Source organism: Tetrao urogallus, assembly GCF_951394365.1.
Source record: "Tetrao urogallus genome assembly, chromosome: 2".
NCBI lineage: Eukaryota > Metazoa > Chordata > Aves > Galliformes > Phasianidae > Tetrao > Tetrao urogallus.
Genome location: NC_136814.1, coordinates 45,496,912 through 45,520,249, shown reverse-complemented (window position 1 = coordinate 45,520,249; position 23,338 = coordinate 45,496,912). Strand labels below are relative to the sequence as shown.

General features: G+C 36.7%; 1 protein-coding gene across 1 annotated transcript in view; it reads right to left on the bottom strand.

The window, feature by feature from the left end:
- The window catches only part of UTRN (utrophin), a gene marked incomplete at both ends in the record, with an annotated part of 311,326 nt that overhangs the window by 13,611 nt on the left and 274,377 nt on the right, over positions 1-23,338 (bottom strand). Inside the window, 7 exons of the mRNA XM_079550328.1 lie at positions 4,445-4,510; positions 8,226-8,291; positions 8,526-8,564; positions 10,117-10,253; positions 17,402-17,513; positions 19,427-19,593; positions 22,786-22,943. Of these exons, the coding sequence (XP_079406454.1) occupies positions 4,445-4,510; positions 8,226-8,291; positions 8,526-8,564; positions 10,117-10,253; positions 17,402-17,513; positions 19,427-19,593; positions 22,786-22,943 (745 nt within the window). The remainder of the gene's footprint in view (positions 1-4,444; positions 4,511-8,225; positions 8,292-8,525; positions 8,565-10,116; positions 10,254-17,401; positions 17,514-19,426; positions 19,594-22,785; positions 22,944-23,338) is intronic.

Here is a 23,338-nt window from a genome sequence, read left to right as displayed (position 1 = left end):
AAAATCTCACGACTGTAATTAAGGCTCACTAGTAATTAAGATTCATTAGTTGCACAGGAGTTCTGGCACTGGTCTCCACAATGACCTACAACTGAAAGGAGTCAGATGTGCTCTGTGGCATGGAAATACTTTAATTTTGAGAAATCCAGAACTTTATTCATCAGAATTGGTTGTAGACAGCACTTGGTCACCAACATAAAAACACAGCATCCAAAAAATTTCCTTAGTCTTCTTGGTGGTTATTTTTCTGAGAACTCTGCGTACCTCAAGAAAAAAGCAGAACTGCACAAAATTATTTCAAGAGTAGAGACTGCAGTTCCTTTTCAGCATTCCATCATACAAGACAGCAGTGAAAATAACATTCCAGAAGTTCAGTTTTGAAAGAAGTACACATCAAACGAGAAGAACACCCCAACAAGGCTAGCCAATGAAAATGGCATTTGAAATATCCTATTCTCTCTGAATAAGTATTTTCAACAGATCGATTTCAGGAAATGCATGAAGGGAGCAAGAGACAAAAAAACAGTGCACATCATTTTCCTTCATCAAGACTGAGATGTAGAGAGAAAAACTCATATTTCCTGACAGCCACTTTTCGTCAGTGCTTCACAGAATCACAGAATTGTAGGGGCTGGAAGGGACCTCCAGAGATCATCAAGTCCATCCCCCCTGCCAAAGCAGGTTCCCTACACCAGGTTGCACAGGTAGGCATCCAGGCAGGTCTTGAACATCTCCAGAGAAGGAGATTCCACCACCTCCCTGGGCAGCCTGTTCCAGTGCTCCGTCACCTCACTGTAAAGAAGTTCTTGCGTACATTAGTGCGGAACTTCCTATGCTGCAGTTTCCGGCCATTTCCCCTTGTCCTGTCTCCACACACTGCTGAAAAGAGTCCGGCCTCGCCATTCTGCCCCCCACACCTTAGATATTTATAGACCTGGATCAGGTCCCCTCTCAGTCTTCTTTTCTCAAGGCTAAACAGACCCAGTTCACTCAGCCTTTCTTCACAGGGGAGATGCTCCAGGCCTTTCCCTATCTTTGTGGCTCTCTGCTGGACTCTTTCCAAGAGGTGCCTGTCTTTTTTGTACTGGGGAGCCCAGAACTGGACGCAGTACTCCTGATGAGGCCTCACCAGGGCAGAGTAGAGGGGGAGGATCACCTTGATCTACTGGCCACGCTCTTTTTAATGCACCCCAATTTTTATTATTATTATTATTATTTTATTACTATTATTATTTTATTATTATTTGTTATTTTACCTGATTAAGATTTTAGATAGTAAGAGATTAGTATATTTGCAATTCTCCTTCCTCCATTATCCTCGTTTTTCCAACAGTGTTCTTTTCATATCAAGCACCATGTATTCTAGTTCAAATAAAGCATACCTTGGCCTACTGATGTGATGCCAAATATTCAGAGCAGGGTCAAGAAGGTACTCTGAAATGCTGTTTTGGTCTTTAACTTTAATCTAGACCTAATTCCTCACTATGACAAGTTGCTTTTTAACCATTTACACTATGTCATAGTATTTAGATGCTATATACTGGGACTCTATTTTGACTCATAAGACATTGAGTGGCAGTGATAGCTCTACGTATCACTGTTGTTCGTTGCTTGCTCCTACCCCTGCACCTGAGTGCACAGCTCCTTAATAAGAAAAATATCTTCAGTTGACTATAAAGTGCCATCAACTGCATTGCAGACACTAAAACGACTGGTATTAAAGGCATTCATTAAAAAAAGAAAAAAGAAAGAAAAAAAAGAAAAAAATAGCTACTAAACATTCATGTTTACACACTAACAATTTATACTATTGTCCAGCAAAATTAATTTCAGTGTGGGCTAGCTAGGATGGTTCATACATTACAGGAATAAGAAAAATACATTCTCCTATTTCTCTAAAAATGTCTTCTGTCTTTTCATTTTCCTACACTGTGATTTGTCAAATTGTAAGGCATGGCTTTCCGCAAGGAATACCATTTAACCTTCTTTGTTGAAAAGTCTTCATTTCTCCTTATGAAAAGTCTTTAATGCTATTATGTGAGAAAATTAAAACATGAGATAGTTAAATTGTTGTTAAGAGAATGGGCATGCTATAGCAAATATATTTTTTGCTGTCTACAAATACTTTTCCAGTTCAGGAAAATACATATTTTAGTAGAATTTTCACGTCCCAGTGGAGTGCAGAAATTCCTAAAGAGTCAAGGGATATCATGAAGATATTCAAGACAAGAGGTTAATTAAAAAAGAACATTTCATTGAAGAATGATTTATTTTTCATTTCTGTAAAGAAACCTCATGATATTTAACCAACAGTGGAAGCTACCTTGTTGTCTCTCCTTAGTCTTCCTTCGTGGTTATTCTTCAATGAAGAAAAATTCTTACACGTACACTCTGAAGAATGAAGTGTGTTAAACTTACTGCTGATGAACTTGCTAACCTGACAAGGCTAAAGCAAGTGCTCTTCCAATACTAAGTGCAACTTTGGTTCTGTTACAGGTCCACAGTAAGCTGTGGGATTACTGAGGACTGATAAAGATTACAGAGGGTAACTCCAATTTCAAAGAGAGAATTTGATTTTAAAATCATCAGAAATCTCCTAAAGCTTCAAAAGTATATAAGAAAATGAGATTTTTCTCAGGTTTCCCACAGATGCCTCTGAGCTGAAAAATGCACATCCAAGCTACAAATTGCTCCTTCTAATTCAGTCTATACAGAATGATTATAGCATGCATATTTTAATGTCAAGCTGTCAAACAATAAAAAATAGAGCTGAGCTATAAAGCTAGATTCCCAATGTTCTCCCTGTAGGTGAATTATGAACGAAACTGGGATCCTGATCTTATGAAGAAACATTTAATACATCCTAAGTTTGGGATCTTCTGTTTTCTACAATAATTTAATTACAAGTTTTAAATGACAGTTCTTCAGAATTTTATGAGTACTTCTGCATGTAGCTTAATAGAAATATGCAGTGTTATCCACAAATTAAAAAAAAAGTGCCTCTGGGTAAAACAGCTTTTTTGTCCTCTTTGGCCTCTGAACTTCTCTATATTTTCTTGTGCAATAGTTCTCTTCTGACAACAGGACTGAGACACAAATTTGTAAAGTCTCTGTACCAATTTTATACACACATTCACCATGTTCACCCCTCTTTTTAAAATAAAGAATATTTTTGTAGGTAAGAAAGAAAATTGCATTTAAAAATCAGCAGCTGAATTGCCAATAAAAATTAAATGCACAAATCTCCTATTACTATTAGAATGGATGGCTGTTTGGTCTTATCATGTACATTTCTCTTATATGTGCACATTCTTTGAATCCAAAATATACAACTCAATCAAGCGTATAAGCATTTTGCTGCTTTCAGGTTACCAGCTTTCCCTACCAAACAACAGTACTTTTTTTTCTTTCTTTTGGGAAGCCGAAAGGAAACTGTTTGGCTGCACTTCTGCCATTGGTTTCCCAGTTACACATGGGAGAAAAAAAATCAGCTTTATATAAGTAGAGCTTATCAAATGGAAAAGAATTTGAAGGTTATTGCAAGTGCTTCTTTGGAGCAGAATATTTAAAATCTCACATTGTTAGTAAATTTGGGGGTAATTTCATAGTCAGATTTTAAAACAGTAAATGAAAGTATACTGAGAATAACAGCATTTTCTAACTAACTAATTTGTTTTCCCTTAAAAAAGGTTTATTATATTAGTTAATAATTGTAAAGAGGCAGGGTCCCACCACATTGATTTAATTAACAGAACAGAAGACACAGAATGGTTAAAACATCAATGTATTTTATCACTAAAAAAAGCTGTACTTAATTCATCAGTAATTAAAAGGGTTTTATGCTTTTCAGGTTCATCAATTCATTTTAACAAAGCATTTTATAATAAAAATGTCACACCGTTAAAAAGGAAAACAGCTTTGATAAAATTATGTAGGACTATGTTTAATTTCCCGAGTACAAACATGAATCAGTAGCCAGCAAACTGATACCTAAGCGAGAAATAGCAACACTCTTCTGTATAGCTTGCAGTATTGATCATTTTCTTGCAACGAATAAAACTGTTCTGGGTGGTAGCAAAAATTATTAATCCATTCCACTGCCTACTTTGACACAGAAGTTTTCTTTTGTACTATGATAAAAGCAGGAAAGGAACACAAAATAGAAACAACAGAATTGTGATTTTTTTCCAGTGACATGAAATTTCCTCATTTTTGAAGTGGAGTGGCTGATAAATGTACAGTTGCCTTATTTCACCAAACAAGAATCACCCATTTATACAACTAATTCTTGGAAAAATGAAATTTAGCCAGGTCTTCTTGGGGTCATACTAATTTGTTGCTGTCACTGGAGCTAAAATAAATTCCGTGTTACAGCTTACAGAGGATTATAATCTACACCTATAACCAAGGTTCCTAGCAGCCTGAATGAGCAAGAGTTACTTACACGCTTCCTGTGGTGGAACTGCTGTCTGTGAGGAAGGAGCCATTGGTCCTTTCCATTTGTGCAAGCCTGAAAGGCAGGGAAAGACCATGACTTTCAGAGATCGTGCTGAACAGTTTCAAAAGAGGCACTGAGAAGATCACTTCTGCTTAGAAACAGCTCAGATGTGGTAACTTTCGTACACATGAATAGGAATAAATACGTAGATTTACCCACCAGAAAATACCCTACAATTCAGAGAGCTTTTATGAGAAACTTATGCTACAATGAACTAATTCTACTTCCTAAGCTGCGAACAACAAGCATGTGTTCTATATCTAAGTGTGGGGAAAGAAATGTCGGTTGTGCATAACAGTAAGTTGTACTGACGTCAAAGAGGTGCTGCAGAGCTTGGATACAAGAAATTCCTGCTTGTAGAATAGAAGATAGGCATTTTTGAGAAACTTCAGGAGAAGTACTGGTACAAACTGGTTCCATGGTCTGAATAATTCCCAGAGGATAAGGTTAACTACAAGATGTTATCTCAGCATACCATAATAAACTATAACAAAACCTAAACAAGAAGAGGAAGAGAAAAGGGAGGGGTTAATCAAGTAGTAAACAGGGATGGCACATCTGCTAAGGGAATTAGAAGAGTTGGATAGGCTGCAAACCCGGAGTACTTAACCAATGAGAAAGCAGAAGAAGGAATTTGCTCCAGAATGTAGGAAATAAAAAATGTTGCATCTCTCCAGTTGCGCGCTTCTTTACCCTGAAGGTTGCTTGTTTTTGTAGAAGTGTGAAAGAAACTCTGATTCATAGCAAATTCTGCTTAAACCTGGACTACTGCACATGAGCATTTCTCACTTTAGTAAATTTATCACTAGCACCACAACAACCCTCTGTTCTATTTCAGGAATTTTCTATCTATTCAGCTTTCTAGGGAAGATATACTTTATTTATGTAAGACATGTAAGAGTCTAGAAACACTTGACACTATGCATATAAATACAGGTATTTCATTTGCTGTAAAGACATCTTAAACTTCACACTCAAATTTGCAAGTGCAATATGTGTTATTACAAGCATCTTCAAACTTTATTTTTGAAAGCAATGGGTAAAGACCTAAAAATAAAAATTAAAAAAAAAAAAAGAACTCCAGTGTATTTTTTTAGCATGGAACAAGTTTGCCCATCTGTATGCTTGTTAGTATTCCTCAGAGTTGAGGAGCATCAGTGAAAGCATGCACAGGTTGAAGTTGTCTTGATCACCTTGCCTACCAGTGCAATGCTGAGTCCTAAAGGGAGGCTACCTCAACTGAAGGGCGGAAAAGCTGCTAAGTGACTCAAGACATCCAAGCTATCTCTGCTGTCAGCCATCTCAAGCAGCTCTAGCTCCTAGCAAGCAACAAGCACAAACAGGGTGCTTGCAAGTCTTTGTAATACTTTGTACTTTGTAATACTTTTCAGCTCAGCATCTTTAAGACTCTCATGAAACATTGCTGGTTTTAAACTCATCTTCATATCCCCTTGTCATATAAGGTGGTAAAGCATTTTTTTCAGAGAGCTGTGTTCCCTGAATTTCTAAGTCAGTAAAACTATCTTGCAAAGGCAGATTCTACTGCTATTGTCAGGTTTTCAATCTACACCATTTAGTGAGGGTTTGCTTAGAATAGCATGGGAAGCCAAGAGACAGAAGAGGGAGACAGGAAAGGAACTCCATTGCTGCAAAATGCCTTCAGGTGAGAGACAAACTGAAAGCTGAGAAAGTGTACTAGAAGCAACTCTGAGGTGACACAGAAGAAAAAGGCAGCTGATTGCAGATACGTATTATATGTACATAGGATTTTTGCTGAGACACAACATAACCATAGGAATTGTTATCAGAAAACAGACTTGAATGTTCTTCAAACAGTGACAATAAAGGTTTTAACCCTAATACACTGTTTTCAATATACAGTCTTTTTAACATGATCCTAGTTATTTCCTCTACTGAAAAGACAATCACATAAACATAAGGTTGACTGCCAGTTTCACTTGTGGTATGCATAACTATTTACAGTTATGAACACTTTTCAACAAATATTTCAAAACACTGAAATCCTTTACTAATTGGCTAACAGGTCTATTTTCCATCAACATAGTACTTCTTGAAAGAAGCTTAGATGAAAGGATCGGGATAATGAAAATATTTACTAATTTATATGTGAAATATTCATGGTAGCAGATTCACCTAGAAAGCACACAATAAAAATTATGAAAGCTACAGAGTAAATTATCTCTTCATTTTTTAGATTTTATTACTGGAGGAAAAATACCTTGAAAACTTCTAGATAGCTTATGAGTAGAAAAATTAGGTTGGATGGTTATGTTTTTGTTTGTTTGTTTGTTTTTTGTTTGTTGTTATTTAGCTAACCACCTTTTGCGCATAGCAGGTGCAGGTTGGGCTTTGCATCCTGAAAAAGCCCTAAACAGTGCATAGTCCACATTTAGAAATTTAATCAACTGAAGGGCAGACTTGAGGAGGAGAAGAGGGAAACTAGCTTACAGTACTTGGGAACTCCATTGATTCTTAATGGGGTACATAGTTATAGCCTCATCGGGACACAGGAAGCCATCGTGGCATTACAGACTGAAGAAAGGACATAAAGGGACAATGAATTCTTACATCTCTGTAGAGAACTCTGATTTCTTTGTGTACCGATGGTAGACTTATCCATAGTTTTCAGGTGGTTAAAGCAGTAAGAAGTCATAGATTCAAAGAAACACTGGCTGATTTATATGAAGGACATGTTCCGAGTAATTGACACATACTACAACTTTGACAATATACTATATTTTTAAAGAAGAATGAAAATGCAGTTTGTTGAGATAAAAAAAAAAGACAAAAAAGAAAAGAGATGAGGCTGACACAGTAGACAATCTTTCAGCATCAGTTTCAGCTCCATTTTTCCATCTTCACAAAGATCATGTGATAGGTAACATCACATGTTAACAAACATCTATGTTGCCTAGGTTTTGAAGCTATATTTATGCTGCCCATAAGTAAGATTACAGTAGCAAATAGGTAACTTGAACATAAGCTTTTAATGTTTATTCAAAAAGCTGAAAAAGTTCATTTTGTTTGTAGGATGCATAGATCGATTACAACAGAAAAAAAAACACCCAAAACAAAACCAAGTCAGTTCCTGTGGGAATATGGATCAATTTCTGTCTTGCCTATAAGCAGACTGTCTTTGTTTATTTTTGAAAGAGTAGCTCTGGTTAGTGCTTAAATCTCATTGGCTACAAAGAGACAGAAGAGAGCTCAATGAAACACTCAAGCACAGAGATGGACTCAGTACAATAAGCATTATATCCTAAAAGGTCTTGGGTGACCCTATAAAGGTTGTAAAATGTCTGTAATTAATATATCCTCTGCTATAAGTCAATGGCAATGAATAGTGCCAGCCTATCACAAAAGTAAAAGTTGGCTCTAAAATACATCTGAGAGAAACTATATATCAACAAGCTAAGTTTATTCCCAAAAGTTAAAAATGAAATAAAAGGAAAACAGCGCATTTCAGAAATAATATAGTAATTCTGCAAGTTTTCATTTTGTATGACAGTTGACAGATTGAAAGCATCTACTTTATATTTAATATGACTGTATTCAGAAGCTGATGATTTAAAAATGTTTGACTTCTGAGTACAGAGAATTATCTCTTTTTAATAAATAATGCCCAGCCAGTAGAGTAGATTAAAATCAGCAAGAATCAATCACAAAATGCACTGTACTGGCAAGAAACGGTCTGTTCATTTCTTACCTAGTAGCATACTGCTCTATCCTGGAGTGTGTGTCATCATGAAATAGCTGTGGAGACTGAGAAGGGCTATTAAAAAAAAAATAAAAATATTGGTGTCAAAAGCAATTCATGATATAGGTAGAATTATTTTAAAGTAATTTAGACTGATGACAAATAAATAAATTCACAATATTGCTGAAGGGGGTTGTTGCTTTGGGTCAGCCATGCCCTATAGCTCATGCACATCAGATTAGCCGCAATTCAGCTTAGAGAAAAGTAGTCTATCAAAGCTATCTGGACAAAGGGATTCTGCATACTCACTCATATTGCTCTGGCCACATACTGATGAGAGTGATAGGACTGTAAGGAAGACAAAAAAAGGAAAGAGAGAAAGAAAGAAACTATGAAACAAACTTTGGAGACATTTAAGCAGGAGAATGCTAGAGAAACACATATTATTTAAACCAACAACCCACTCATTATTTGAACCAGCAACAACTGACATTGAAAAGAGACAGCAACAGATACTACAGCATATCATGGAAAGACAGGAGACTGAGTTACAAACTTCATTTTGTTAAAAATCACATTCTAAAAAATACCAAAACAGTATTACTGATTAAACTGGAATTTGCAAACCACAACCAATTTGTTTAAATACTGTCAAGCACTGGAGCATTCCTTTTAAACTAACTAGAAAATACTCTTACAAAAACATACTGGGGAAAAAAAAACACAACAACAAAACACCCCACTGTATACAGAAGTTATCAGTGCTTACTTTCCAACTGCATAAAAATAATCTAAGGTAAATATATATTATATAGTATTCTGTCATGATAAGCATTTAGGATTTCCAATTTAACTTTTTTCAAGAACCATACTACTGAGAATTGTCACCTGAGGCAGGGAGAACCCATACCAGTAGTTTCCTCAGCACGGCAATTTATCTGTGCATTTTCCACATGACAGGCCAAAAGAGTTTCACCCCAACCTGTGATTACAGTTTTGATACTCAAATTCCTGGCACCCTTGGCAAACTTTTGCTTCCCTTTGTTTGTGACATAATTGTTGTTAAATACAGATCAGTCAAGGACTGCTCTGATGAATAACATTTGAACATCTGTGTGTACATTATGCTTAGAACACAGGCCATCAGATATGCCAGTTTTCAGATTACTTCCTTCTGTTTCTTAAACGATAATGAGTGGGGTTTGTTTACTAAAAAAAAAAAACAAACAACCACACAATCCTTTGGTCACAAAATTAGCATGGACAAGTGCACTGGGCTTTGCCACACAAGCAGAACACATATGTTGAAGTTCCACAGTGGCTGCTGGTAGTCACTAAGTGGTGCAGTGTTTAGACAACACAAGCAGAAGCAACCACAAACTCCAAGACATCAGAAGGAGTCAATTCATGAAACCATTTCTGGTGGCCTGTTAAAATATCTTGATTTTTTCCATATAAGAGCCTCCTTTGCTGACAGCGACCAACTACCTAAGTAAATAAAGAGTATTTCTGTCAGCACAGTGATTAACTGGGGAGACATAGACAGTGCTCTGCTCTAACAGTCCTCCTGTATTTCTGAAGTTTGTAGGAACCTCATTAGCTCAGCAATTTCTAACTTAAGCATGACCATATAAAGAGGAAGGTTCCAGAAGGCTCCAGTCTCCTGAAGGTTATAAAAGTTGTTTTTTTTTTGGTAAAACAACCACTAAGATCTCTCCAAAATTAACTGCTACATGGCTACATGGCTAAATACTTATCAAAATAAAAACGTGTACTTTTCAAATTCAGGCAAGATCTGCAAACAAAGCAAACAACTGCCCGCTCTTTGGTTTCACTTTTTTTTGTTTTTAATGGAGCAGACCGGTAACGCTAACAGCATTTGCTCTATAATTAAGCTTACGTCTCCAGGTTGTCACCCTCTAGAACTGTTTGCACAGGCAGGTAGCCAAGACGTGGATGTTTTGCAAAATACTTCTTTGAGCGGAACTTGTTCTTCAGCACCTTGGTGAAGTCTCGCACATCTTCCCCAGATGTTGTCTTAAAAAGTTAAAAGAAATTAAATTGAACATTGCCAAATAGTACTGACAATGATACTGCTGCTACTCTCCTGGAAGAAGGAAGAACTTCAAAATGTTAGCGATGTTAAAAACGTCTTTTTAGTGTTGTGAATTACAGCACACTTATAATGGGAATGCATCTACAAACTCCCTTCTATTAGAAAAAAGCAGCAAGGCTTCAAACTTCCAGCAATGAATGCACTAGATTTACCAATTACTTCATAAATTAGAGAAAAACTGAAACAGGTTCAAGTCTTAAGCTGAGCATTTACAGTCTTATAAAACTGAAAAGACCAAAGTTTGCCAGATGTAAGGGGATCCTATCAGTTACTGAAAGTAATTCTGACAGTATACTCATGCACATCAATCTTGTTACTCACCTTCACAGAAAAAAATTAAAGCCTTGCAATGGCTTTGTTGAAAAAAAATACAGCTAACAGAAATGGCTTTACTTTGAAAAACAAAAAAAAACAAACAAAAAACCAAAAAAGCCAATAGATCACAGAGTTTATACAGCCCCACATATTCACAAATTGCCACAAAATATTCAATGCCTGCTATTACATACCTGAACTGAAAAACCTTATAATGGGATAGAAGCAGTAAGTGCTAAAGCATTCTCTCCTGCAAGAGCCAAGTTTTAATGAGAATTTTCTCATGTTACCAGATCTCTTCCTACAGATTTTTACAATTATCTGTATCATTCCAGGGCCAAGAAATAGCTGCAGCAGACAAAATTATAACTGTCCTGTGGGCGCTATTCAGAGGCACAGTCAGAAGCAGATCTGGTAAGAACAACCCGTGCCTGAAGTAACAAACCTACAGAGTGGAACAGCATCCTCCTTACTACCACACTATGAGGCTGCTAAGAAAATCAGTCCCAAGATTTTGCAAGTCTAAAATTACCAATTACAACAAGCAAAAGCTCCCTGAAGAAGCTTTTTCTACTGGTCCTCACTGACACAGCCTTTTCCAAAACCAAGAAATGCTTATCCATGTCACTCCCACAGCTGGAATTTAGAACAGAATTTAAATTGGCACAGCTGCTTTTAAGGATCGGTTTAATTAGAAATAATCACAGTAGTAATGACAACACTGCTTTGGTAATGCTACTCAATCGCTGTTTCCAAAGCAGGGATGCAAAGCAAAATAGACAGGGAGGGTGAAAGAGACAATAGAAGGTGAAAGTGACTATAACAGATGTCCATGGACAGAAACAATAGTATACAATTTGACTTTATAGTCCTCCTGTTTTTCAGACCAAACTGTGTACACTTAAATAGAATGGTACCCACCACATGGAGCAGTGTTTCTTTTTTGGAACTGCAATTTGAAAAAACTAAGTGGCCATTCACCTCCTGTATTAGCTGCAGGTTTGCCATGGCTTTCACAGTCTACAGCCCAAACCCTGTAACAAACTGTGGACCGTATTTCTGCAGATGCTGCTTAAGGAGAAGCATGTTAACATAAAAAGATGCCAAAGTGAATGAGTATCTGTAAAAACAGTTAAGGGTGTTTCAGTTTTGTAATTCTTTCCCCATTACTTATTAGTTAAATTATTAGTAAAAGGCCTAGCAGCAGGTCACACAAACTTTTCTTCAATTGTATTTTCTATTGTAAAAACATAAAATCCATACATGAATATGGAAATATGTTTAATGTGTATAATACAGGCAGTTATAAAATCTGTAATGCAGGTCAGAGTAGCAGTAAAAACAGTAGATAATCAAACTGATGTTTTTTGTGACATCTGGCTTTAATGAGTAGCAACAAAATCAGCACATTTGGGATTAAGAAACGTTTGAACCCTCAGATTTTAATACAGGTAAAATTCAGAGAGGGCTCACAAATTCATGCTCAGAAAGCATCTGCTACACACATGGAATCATCCAAATAAGGTCTGTGAAGTCCAGAGGGCTCCTTCTTCTCACACAACAGTAACTCTAGCAGATGGAACTCTGTCCCAAGGCCAATGAATGAAAGTTTTACTACCTACACATTACAGAAATAAATGTGCAGTGGGCTGCCAAACTTTTCCTCTGGTGTACTCTTTACTTGGTATGACAGACTGATCTAGTTCCTTGAAAAGACTAATTTTACTACATACTGAGTGAGGATTATAAATACTAACCAGTGAAATTTGAGAAGATACAGAAGACCTTTTTTTCCACAGGATGAAGACATAACTTTTAGAAGTATTTATTGTATGTTTTTGCCCATAGCCATACTACACAATCCAATCAAAAACCATGCCAAAAGAGAGGTGCTGTAACATTTATCTTCTGAAAAAGAATAGCCAGGAGCTGCTGTGTAGAATCTATCTATTAAATTAGAAACAACAGGTGACTTGTACAACACCTTACATCATGACATCTTGGCTTAGGTCCACATAGGTCAATAGCACAAATACTAAAACTAATAACAGAAGTACTCCAAAAAGCAAAGAAAAAAAAAAACCAACAAACCAACTTCTCAGGCAAAAGACTATTCTGTCAGCCTCAATTTAAAACCTTAGTTCTTAAAAAATGCTTAGGAAAGAATGACTAAGATCCATGGCTGGCATACATAAATAATTAACAAACTCTCTTTATGTCTCAAAGAAAATATATGAAATAACTGACAAACTAGCATTAGCACTCTTAGCACACAGCCAGAAATAAATGGAGTCATAAGTCAAAGCAGAACCAGAAAAAAATCCTTGTAAACCAATACCTAAGCAACTTTTGAATTTGTATGGAAAACAGTAGAAAATACAGAAGATGCTGGGCGTAGTTTTCCTAGTAGGTTAAGAAAAAGATCATGATATATTTTTCATGCATTAGTAATAGGACAACTCTTCATTGGGAAAAAGTACAAAGAATGTAAAAAAAAAAACTGTTGGGAGAGCTCTAAAAGATGAATAGGTATATACTGTGTATAGATATATATATAGAGAGAGAGAGGTAAATTTTAAGATTTTTTTAAGAGAAAATCTTTTTTACATCTCCATATTTTCTTTCTTGACATTTGATTAATCTGTAACATTAAGTAGATTCTGCACCACTAACCAGACTGTACTTGATATATAATAAATATTCACACATGTCAATTGCTCCAAAATGAATGCCTCCTATTTATTTCCACAGAAACAACAACAGCCACCACTACTGAAATGCACCATCCACTGCCTCACTGAGCTTACATCCACCGCTTTATCTGCATAAACATTCAGTAAGTGTCTATCAATGTCAATGGGTGCCACTTTTTGCTGCATGGAGAAATTCAGTGACACACCTTTGCTCCATCTGCACTTCCATGTCAGACTCCATTTTTTCAGACTGCCCCTCTGCTGCCATCTGTCACACAGTAACAAAATCTAATGGAATATTAGTGGGAAGCTTCAGCCTCTGGTATAGCTGCTGCTATACCACCAACATCTGCCTCTGACACTGTGGGCCAACAGAATAAAATAGGAAGCATTACTTTTAGAGCAACCCTCATACATTCATATATTTTAAATTGATACAGATGCAACCAATTCTCCAATAACTTGAGCATATGTTCAAATTTACACATTCCTTCTCATTCGGCAACACACCTGCACTTTTAAGTAGCATCTCATGGTCCTCGATAGAGGAAAGAGAGAAGATACCACAAAAAAATCAGGTTATTAAAGACACAAGAAATGTATTTATGTCTGTCACTAGTGGATCAGCGATATTTACACTGTGTAGAACTATGAAGATGACCTTTCTCTGATCACTTTCTAATAGAGGCACTTCATAGCACTTTTTCACCAAGAGGCATTACAAATTTTGTGAGCTATGAAATCAAGCTGTAATTTCAAAAGCAACTTTTTAAACTCAGAATTTTACAAGTTAAGTTGCAAAAGAGTAGCAGATCATATAAGGTAGCTAGCTGAGTAACCGGAACAGAGAGACTTAGAGGAAAGCATGTTGAGCAGCTGCTTGATATCAAAGATTTTTTTTTTTTTTTTTTTTTTTCAGGGAAAGGAGTAATAATCTCTGAGCTCCACAGCTGGAAGCAATGTTTTGCATATAAAATACTCAGATTTGCCCATTCTTGCTGTTTTCTCTAATCTTCCCCATAGAACAACCCTGTTTTGTTAACAGTGAAGTGTCACCCTCAGTGAATTGAGAAACTTGTCAAGATGAAACCACTGACTTTCTTATGTCAGTTGCTTAGAAAACATCGAGGCTGCTTAATGTTCAGGAATGTAACTGTCTTCTCTGTCTGTCAGTAGCCATTAAGCTTTTTGATGACTTACCTAGAGGAGGAGCCTTAGCAGGCACTATTGCAGATAAGCCTTATTGTGCCTGAAGCAAAATTTTCACTCTAGGGTAAAGTAAAATTCAGCTAATGCTTTCTGACATCTTTCTTATCCTGTTCTGAGCTTCTTTAAGGTAATAAAATTATGCTCATTTATTTTGCAAGGTAAACTGCCAACAAAAAATACTAAAATTAAAAAACACAGTCATTAGGAAAATATTTATTTTGGACACCACATTAAATTCTTTTGAAGACCCAGTCATTCAAAATTTACAGTAGTCCATTTGCAAACAAAATGTAATGGAAGATAACATAGAAGAGAGCTCCTAGAACAGAGAGGTATGTCCTGAAGTGACATACAGTCAGTTGATTCCAATTGTATTCAGATGCACCAAGAATTATTTTAGAGTTCTCTCTGTCAACACGTCAAATCCATTTCGTCTTCGCTATTTTTGATTTCCTTGAAGAGGTTAACCTTTGCAACCACTATTTTGCACAGAGAGGCTAAAAAAAAAAGTTCCTCAAGTTAATGGCTGTGCCAGGTGTGTGTGTAGTGACACAGAGGTCAGGACCTCAACAGAAATCAAGCTTGCAATGACAAAGTTTTTGGCATTGCTGATCTGAGATCCGTATGTTACATCAAATTAGCTGGTTTTAAGGGTTTGCTATGGAATACAGGAGTTGTAAAGTCAAAATAGTTTGGAGAAAGAAAACTGATGCAGTAACTATTTCTGCTTGGATTTAAAAGAAAACTAAGTTCTTAAGAGTATTCCTGACTTAGATGCTGGATTCTAACTGTAGGATTACAGTGAATTACAGAAAAAAATATGACGAAAATAGTTATCATAAATTTTTTCAATTTTCAGCATCAACAGAACCAAACTGTAAACTAAGAAGAACACTAAACGGCATTATGGATTGGGCTTCAGTAGCAATACACAACTATCTGACCTTATTCTGAAATTATGAAAGGAATTCCTCCTGACACAAACACTGTGGAGGATCTTCCTCTTGCAAATATAATTTTAAATGCAGATTCCTTAAGCCATTCTTTGAGTTATATTAAATTTAAGTAGCAAAGCTTCTGAGAAATCCCTTCATATCCCAACACTGAATAACTTACCGGAAGGCAATTAAAAGGTTTTCCCTCAATCTGTGATTAAGCTCCAGTTTGAAATGTCAGCTTTATCAAGCAGTTAAGTGTTTGTTTTTTTCTAATTATTGCTAGTACTCTTGATACATCACAGGTCACAAAAATAACATGACCTGCATTTGAATCAAGCTGATAAAGTTCTAAAATCATGCTAATCTTAGCAGACTAGATGCACTCTTTCTGTTCAGACTATTTGTATTGTAATTTAATGGATTCTAAGTAATAATTCATTAATCTTTGGTACCTCCATTTTTATTATTGTTTTTTTATTGCACAGACTCAGCACTATGCTATTTTTTGGGCATCATTCCATCTAAATATATAAGCTATTCTACTAACATGCTGCAAACAATTTCACAAGTTCTTGAATACTATATTGCATTGAATTCAAATTGTAGAGAGGCTTAGCAATAAATCAGTACACCAACAATAACAGGACATTGCTATAAACAGCAGTAATAAAGTAAGTAAAGTAAGTAAAGGTGACCTTTTTCATAGCTCTATCATCTTTGAGGATCAATTTGTAGCAATATCTGGAGGAGGATCTGAATGACATTATCTAGTTTGCATGGGAGCTGGACTAGATGACTTCTGAAGGTCCCTTCCAACTCAAAATGATCCTATGATTCAGTAATCAATAGCACTAGATTCTTCTTGTGAAATCAGTTCTTCAATTGTAACTCAACTCAAATAATAGTTAAAATGAACTGCATATAGGTACTGATTATGTAAGTTAAATAGCCATATCTTAATTCTGTTCATATAATGGGTCATTTCTGATCTGAGTTTGTTCTAAGCATACAGAACTTTTAGCACTCTTACTTAAATTATATACATATTATACTATTAAATTTTATGATTGAATGAAAATTCTTCTGAAAAGCTATCAGATTAGTCTTAAAAAAAAAAAAAAGAATCCCACAAAAGTGGTGCCCAATCCTGCACTTAAAATAATGTCTTACAAACTTCCTTAGAAAAATCTTGTTTGAATATTTCATCAGCAAAAAATTACATTGTGAATTAATTTCTGTTAGCCAACACAGGGAAAACTCTCAAATTATTACCAGTTAGAAACCATCAAAAGTAGTTCTTTTTCTTCTTCCAGCCAACCAACCAATTTTTAAACAACTGTGTAAACAGTAATTACTCAAGAGGAAACACAACATTTGTCCAACTTCATGATGCAAGCAATAGATCTTCAACACAAAAGCAAAGACCATGAATCTTTAAAACTATTTTAAGATGATCCTTGTGGGCCTTCAAACTCAGGATTTTCTGATTCTATGAGTATAAAACATTATTATGTGTTATGGCAGTAGTAAAGTGAGTCCCTTTCTCAAACATGTTCTCTTAAAACAGTGCATATGCATGTGCACACATTCAAGCACTGCAATTATATTCAAGATTCCAGTTTTATTTTTACAAAAGAAATGAAGTTCCCTCAGTGAATATTTCTGAAGTGGGTACCAGGATTAAACCATTCTCCCCGTTTCTACAGAATTTGAACACAGTGCCTGACAAAAATCAGCAGCACTAGCGAAGCACCAGATGACTTTCAAAGAGAACTGTGAGAAGACAGGCCCTACAAGACAGATGGAAAAGAAAGCCTGGCGAATATCAAGGTGTCAGAGGACTGTTAAAAATTATTTAGATTACAAATAATATGAAAACAATCCCTTAAGAATGGGCAGTAAATTGGTACTCACCGGTATACAATATTCCACCATTGGGTAATGCAACTTATGCCCCTTAGCTGTACGGCCCGAAAAGAAGCAGCTCTGACAGACATCATAATTGAAATGTTTTAAGCTCCGGTACCTGTGGGGACATTAAAGAAAGCGATTAGAGCTTCCTAAAATCAACATTAAGTTGATTTATTTATTCAGGTTTTCCTTTGGAGCATCTATATGCATAAGCAAAGCAACAAAGCAGAAAATGCATACAATATCCTTTTTACTAAATATAGCCACCAGGAGAATGATAGCTTTTTATTTATTTTTAAGCCCAAACTGGATTATGTAACGATTCATTTCCAGACTCCACCCACCACTGTTTTTATAGTACAGCAGTTCTGACTGGATGAGGTTATATCATTTGTCTGAAACTAAAATGAGCTAGCTGAGGCAAATTGAATAGCTACTGAATAGTTTAAGTTTAAATTAAATTGATTCCTCAGAGCTGTTTTCAGTACCCATCCACATTTTTCCCCCAGTGAATTTCATGTTTTCTTTTGCATGACAATAAATGTTTATAAATGCAAAGGTTCACTTTTAAGGACGCTGACAAAAAAGCTTGTCGTTTTTACTCAAGAGCCCATGTATTAAATTGCAGCATCTGCCTACTGCTAAGATGCTAGACACGTTGTTTTTTTTCCTTTCAGATCTCTAGTATCACTAGAGGCAGTTAAAAATGAGTAATTCTTTTGTCTTTCCTTCTCTTCTGCCTCCACGTCCTCCCTTTCCACACTAGATATTTCAATATAGACAAGGTGCATCAGCTCCAACTTAGGCATCTACAAGATATATAAACTGGAGCTTAGCCTCTCTACACTCTGACAAGTGTTAATTAAGAAAAATTGAAACATCTATCTTTCATCTCCTCATAAGACAGGCAAAAGACTTTGATCAGATTAATAACTTCTGGAAGTACTTAACGCCTCCATATTTATCGTGAAAGAAGACAACCACTAGCTCTTACAAGACTGACTAAAGTTTGCACGTCTAAAGCTAGGTGCGATGAGTCTGACCAAAGATTCACATTACTATCCTTTAACATAGCAGAAGCAAGCAGAAAGAGAAAACATAAGGAACAAAAATGACTCATCTGCCTCAGCATCTGAAGAAAATCCTCAAAATCACTTAAAGATATGACCAATTTATCATTCCTACATAAAACACTGAATTATATAACCACAATAGTGGAAAAGTGAACAGTTATATTTAGATCTGCTTCCCTAATTCGTTTTGCATCTTTTATAATCTGGAGCAATCAACACACAGATGTATGTTAGCTGTAACAGTACTCACAAAGGGCACCAAACAACCAAAGCCTCATGATTCACAGTAAAAGCATATACTGTTCAGGAGAATAACAAGAATATCCTTGGAGCCATTCTTCCCTTGAGAATTCACAGCTTACGTTGAACAGCCTAAACTTATACCATGTTCAGTGCTTCAAGATAGAAACTGTGCAAGACTGTGCAAGTTTCATCACAGTAACGTATAAATGTTTGTGCCAAGCAAGGAAGGATTGCTGCTGAAGGGAGTTAGTACTAGCTGACATGACTGACTGCTTCACAGCATTTATGGAGGAGATCGGGGCAGGTAGCCAATTCACCTCTTGCTCTATGTGAGACATAGATGAGCTTTTTTTTTTTTCTTACTGATCAGTTTCTTTTGCTCTTGTGCTCACAGAACATACGGAGAGCATTTACACTTCCATTTGCTGCCTCTTGCATCCACCAGTGCCAAAATATTATAACAGCCCATTCTTCTCATCTGTCAGTCACAAGACCGCTTCGTATTTACCAGTGGCACTAGATGAGCCAGAAACATAGTGGTTCAGGTGCTCCTCAAAAGAGATCCACACTGTGGTCTAACTAGGGGTGGCAGTTCCTATCTTAAATGGGTAAAATGGTAAAAAAAGCAAATATGTAACTAACATGTAACTTGTGGTATGTGAAAAAGTAGATATTTTCTGAGAAATTCTGCTCCAAGCTCCCCTTCTCTTACCTGAAGCCAACAATTGGACATTCTTTGCAGATGTTACACTTGGCCTGATGTTTTGCTGTTTCCGCAGCTGCCACGCGGTGCAGAACTGGTAGCCATACCATAGACTGTGGCTCTAAGTGCATCCAATCTATAAATTGTTTTACAGTAATTTCTGGCTTATTGTGGTTCTGTGGAAAGTATACATATATATGAATTTAAAATAATAAAAATAAAAAGAAATAAAATTTTAAAAGCCTCAACAAACAATTTTTCTTTAGAATAAAAAAAAAATACAACCCTATGTTAATCCATTCAGTGTCAAATTAATAAATAACCTGTTAAAGGATACATGAAACAGTCTTAATGCAAATACAGAAAACAAGACAGACAGTTAGAAAGCAAAGGGCTAAACATCCGGGATAGAGGAGACAGGTGGTAACAAAGATGGAGCAGTCCACGATAAAGGCATGTTTGAACCGAAAGGACTCAAAAAAAGGGAGAGAGCACTAAAGGGAAGAATCTTCTGCATTTCCAATATGGCAATCTTGTCATTTAACATTGATGTCAGATTGCTAGAAGACAGTACTGCCTGCAAGGGTCTAGTAACTGCCATAAGACTCATGAAAAAAATTTAAGCTGTATTCTGAGCCCATTGTATTCTCTCCAGTTAGCATGTTAAATACAGAAGTTTTGTTTTTTTTTTAAAGAGAAAAATAAATCTGTCACTTTATATGCAGTCATTGAAAGAATGCAGCCGAGCTAACATGATAGCATGACTGTTTTAAGATCAAATAAACATGTTTGCATTCAAGTTGTAACTGATAGAGGAACCTAGCTATAAAGGAATTACGTTCATCCTATTTGTCAGCAATATCAGCAATAAGAATAGGCATTGCCTTTCTGAGCTCACTGTAACAGAATGCAATTTAAAATGAAAGCTATACTTAAAATTGTAACACATGATTAAAAGCAACACAAGGCTTCTTAAACTCAAGCCTTTTTGTTTTTGCTGCTAGGAGGAAAAAAGGAATAATGTGCTTTCCCCACCAGCAAAATACTTGTTTTCACTAGGATGAGATAGCTCTGACATCCTGCTGCATACCTTGTGCTTTCCTAATTATAAATCATAGAATCATTGAATGAATTGGGTTAGAAAGGACCTTAACGATCATCCAATTTCAACCCCCTGCAATGGGCAGGGCTGCCACCCACCTGATCAGGTTGCCCAGGGTCCCATCTAACCTGGCCTTGATCACCGCAATAGATGGGGTATTCACAATAATACAATCATAGAATCATAGAATGGCCTGGGTTGAAAAGGACCACAATGATCATCAAGTTTCAACCCCCCTGCTGTGTGCAGGGTCACCAACCACAAGACCAAGCTGCCTTCATCCAGCCTGCCCTTGAATGCTCCCAGAGATGGGGCATCCACAACCCCTTGGACAACCTGTTCCAGTGGGTCACCGCCCTGTGTATGAAAAACTTCCTCTCAGTATCTAACCTAAACCTCCGAGTCTTAGTTTAAAATCATTCCCCCTTGTCCTGTTACTATCTACCCTCGCAGACAGCCATTCCCCCTCCTATTTATATGCTCCATTCAAGTACTGGAAGGTCGCAATAAGGTCTCCCCGGATACTTCTCTTCTATCGCTCTGGGCAACCTGTTTCAGTGTCTCACCATCCCTTGAGTAAAGAATTTTCTCCTAACATCTAACCTAAATATCTTCTCTTTTAGTTTTAAACCATTCCCCATTTTCCTATCACTATCATACCATGTAAAAAGCCAGTTCTTCTCCTGTTTATAAGCCATAAAGGAAGGCCATAATGAGGTCTCTCTGGAGTCTTCTCCAGGCACATCTCCCTCAGCCTCTACCCTCAAAGGAGAGGTGCTCCAGCCTCCTGATCAGCTTTGTGGCCCTCAGAACCCACTCCTACAGTTCCACCTCTTTCTTCTGCTGGGGGTCTCATGCCTGGATGTACTCTAGATGAGACCTCACAAGAGAACTTGAGGCACTCATGTGAGATGAGAGATGCAAATGGATCATCAGTATAAAATACTATAAAACACCTTATATAATTAATATCACCTTACTACTGTATCTCACTCACAGATAAACAGTGTGGGAAATTGGGCAGATGAGGAACATATAAGATTGCTCCTCTGTGCTACACAGTCTGCCACTAACAAGTTAATAATTCATTTTAGTATGACTTGAACCACTTGAGGCCAATGATAGATAAGCCAATCATCATCCCTTGTTGTCTGAAACAGCAACGTTAAAACCTAAGAGATTTTAACATTAACTGGTTAAAACAACTTCCATATGTATCCAGCAAATTATTCAAGATTTCTACATACAGTCTCTCAACCTCAATCATCTCAGAGTTCAGAAATGAATTTAAAAAGCTAAATAAACAAATAGCTGTAAAAAAAAAAAAAGGTAGCATAACTGGATTTTCACAGCACAGGATGAAAGCAAGTGTCTATTTTATAAAGAATGGTGAAAGAAAAATTTATTACAAGTTCTTTGTAACACTTAATCTGCTGGATTCAATAAAACTGCAGATATTCAAGTCAGTAATTTTATATATTGTGATATTTTAATCCATATATAATTTCTGACAATGCATAAAGCAGTCACTTTCAGAGAAGTAATGTACTCTGGATGTACAGTTATCACTACCACACAGCCAGAGCCTTAGGCATCCCTGACAAATCCTAAGTTAGGTTGTGTTCCATTGCGACATCTTCCTTCTCATCTTCTTTAAAAGATAGAAGCTCCTTGCAGCCTCATTAATTGACTATATGCGGTATGAACTTGACAGCAGGCTGTAACACAGCTTTATTTTATGTTCTGATCTGCTGCATAAAGGCTCACGAAATATAAATGACTGTGGTTGAAATTTCATGCAACTGCAAGCTCTACTGTCAGAAAAACAGTGCTAAATAATTTCCTGCTGCATAGGGTCAAAAATTACTATTGCCATCATTTTCCTGTTCTGTTGAGATCACATCTTGTTCCAACGGGTACACAGTCCCTACAAGATCAGGTTTGAATGATGTGAAGCAGGGTAAAATGGCTGCTACAAAAATTTTAACACCACTCATAGCAGCTAATATTGTCACTAACACCAATATTTATGCATTCTTTTGCTAGAAAATAATTTGATTGTCTCCTAAATGATGAATCAAATATTCACAGCTCATCTTTATCAATAACTTCCCAGTAATATTAACAATTCATTTGCAGGAGCATATTTGTTTCTTTAAGAAAACTAACGGCAAGTTGAGTTTTTAAGTCCCTCTGCTATTTTTACACCAGGTAAATCTTACAGAGCTCATGACAGGTTTTTCCCATGAAGTTTTTGCTGTCTCACCTGCTGGAAGCAGCTGCGCACGCTGGGTTCAATGTTGCTGCCACCAAAAGCCGCCACCTCACCCAGCTGCCGGGGGATCTGGATGGCATCATGCAGCAGCAGGCCAAGCTGCCTCTGGTCGCACATTTCTGTGGGACCTGACACTTCCTTGAAGAGATCTGCAATACCAACAAGAGGCACCAGTTCGTTTCATTTTCATCCACGCCCCTCTTACTCAGTAAAACAACAGCTTGAGTTTTGTCATTCCTTTAATCCAGATGTAGGGACAGATGATTGCCTGCCCGTTTCCAACAGTGTACCCTCTCCTAAATCTTAACTACTTTGACTACTTTTGTTGGATCTGTAACAATACAACCGAGAGCAATCAGGCCAGATGAACTGAACCATACAGCTACATAAGGTACTTCCCAATACATAACATTATTATAGCTCCTACTACTCATGACCAGCTATTGACAAAGACAGAGACATGACAAAACTGAAATATCTTTTTGTGCTCAACAGGAATCATGTTTGCTTCCTAGAAAACCACATCTGTTTCTACACACGTTTT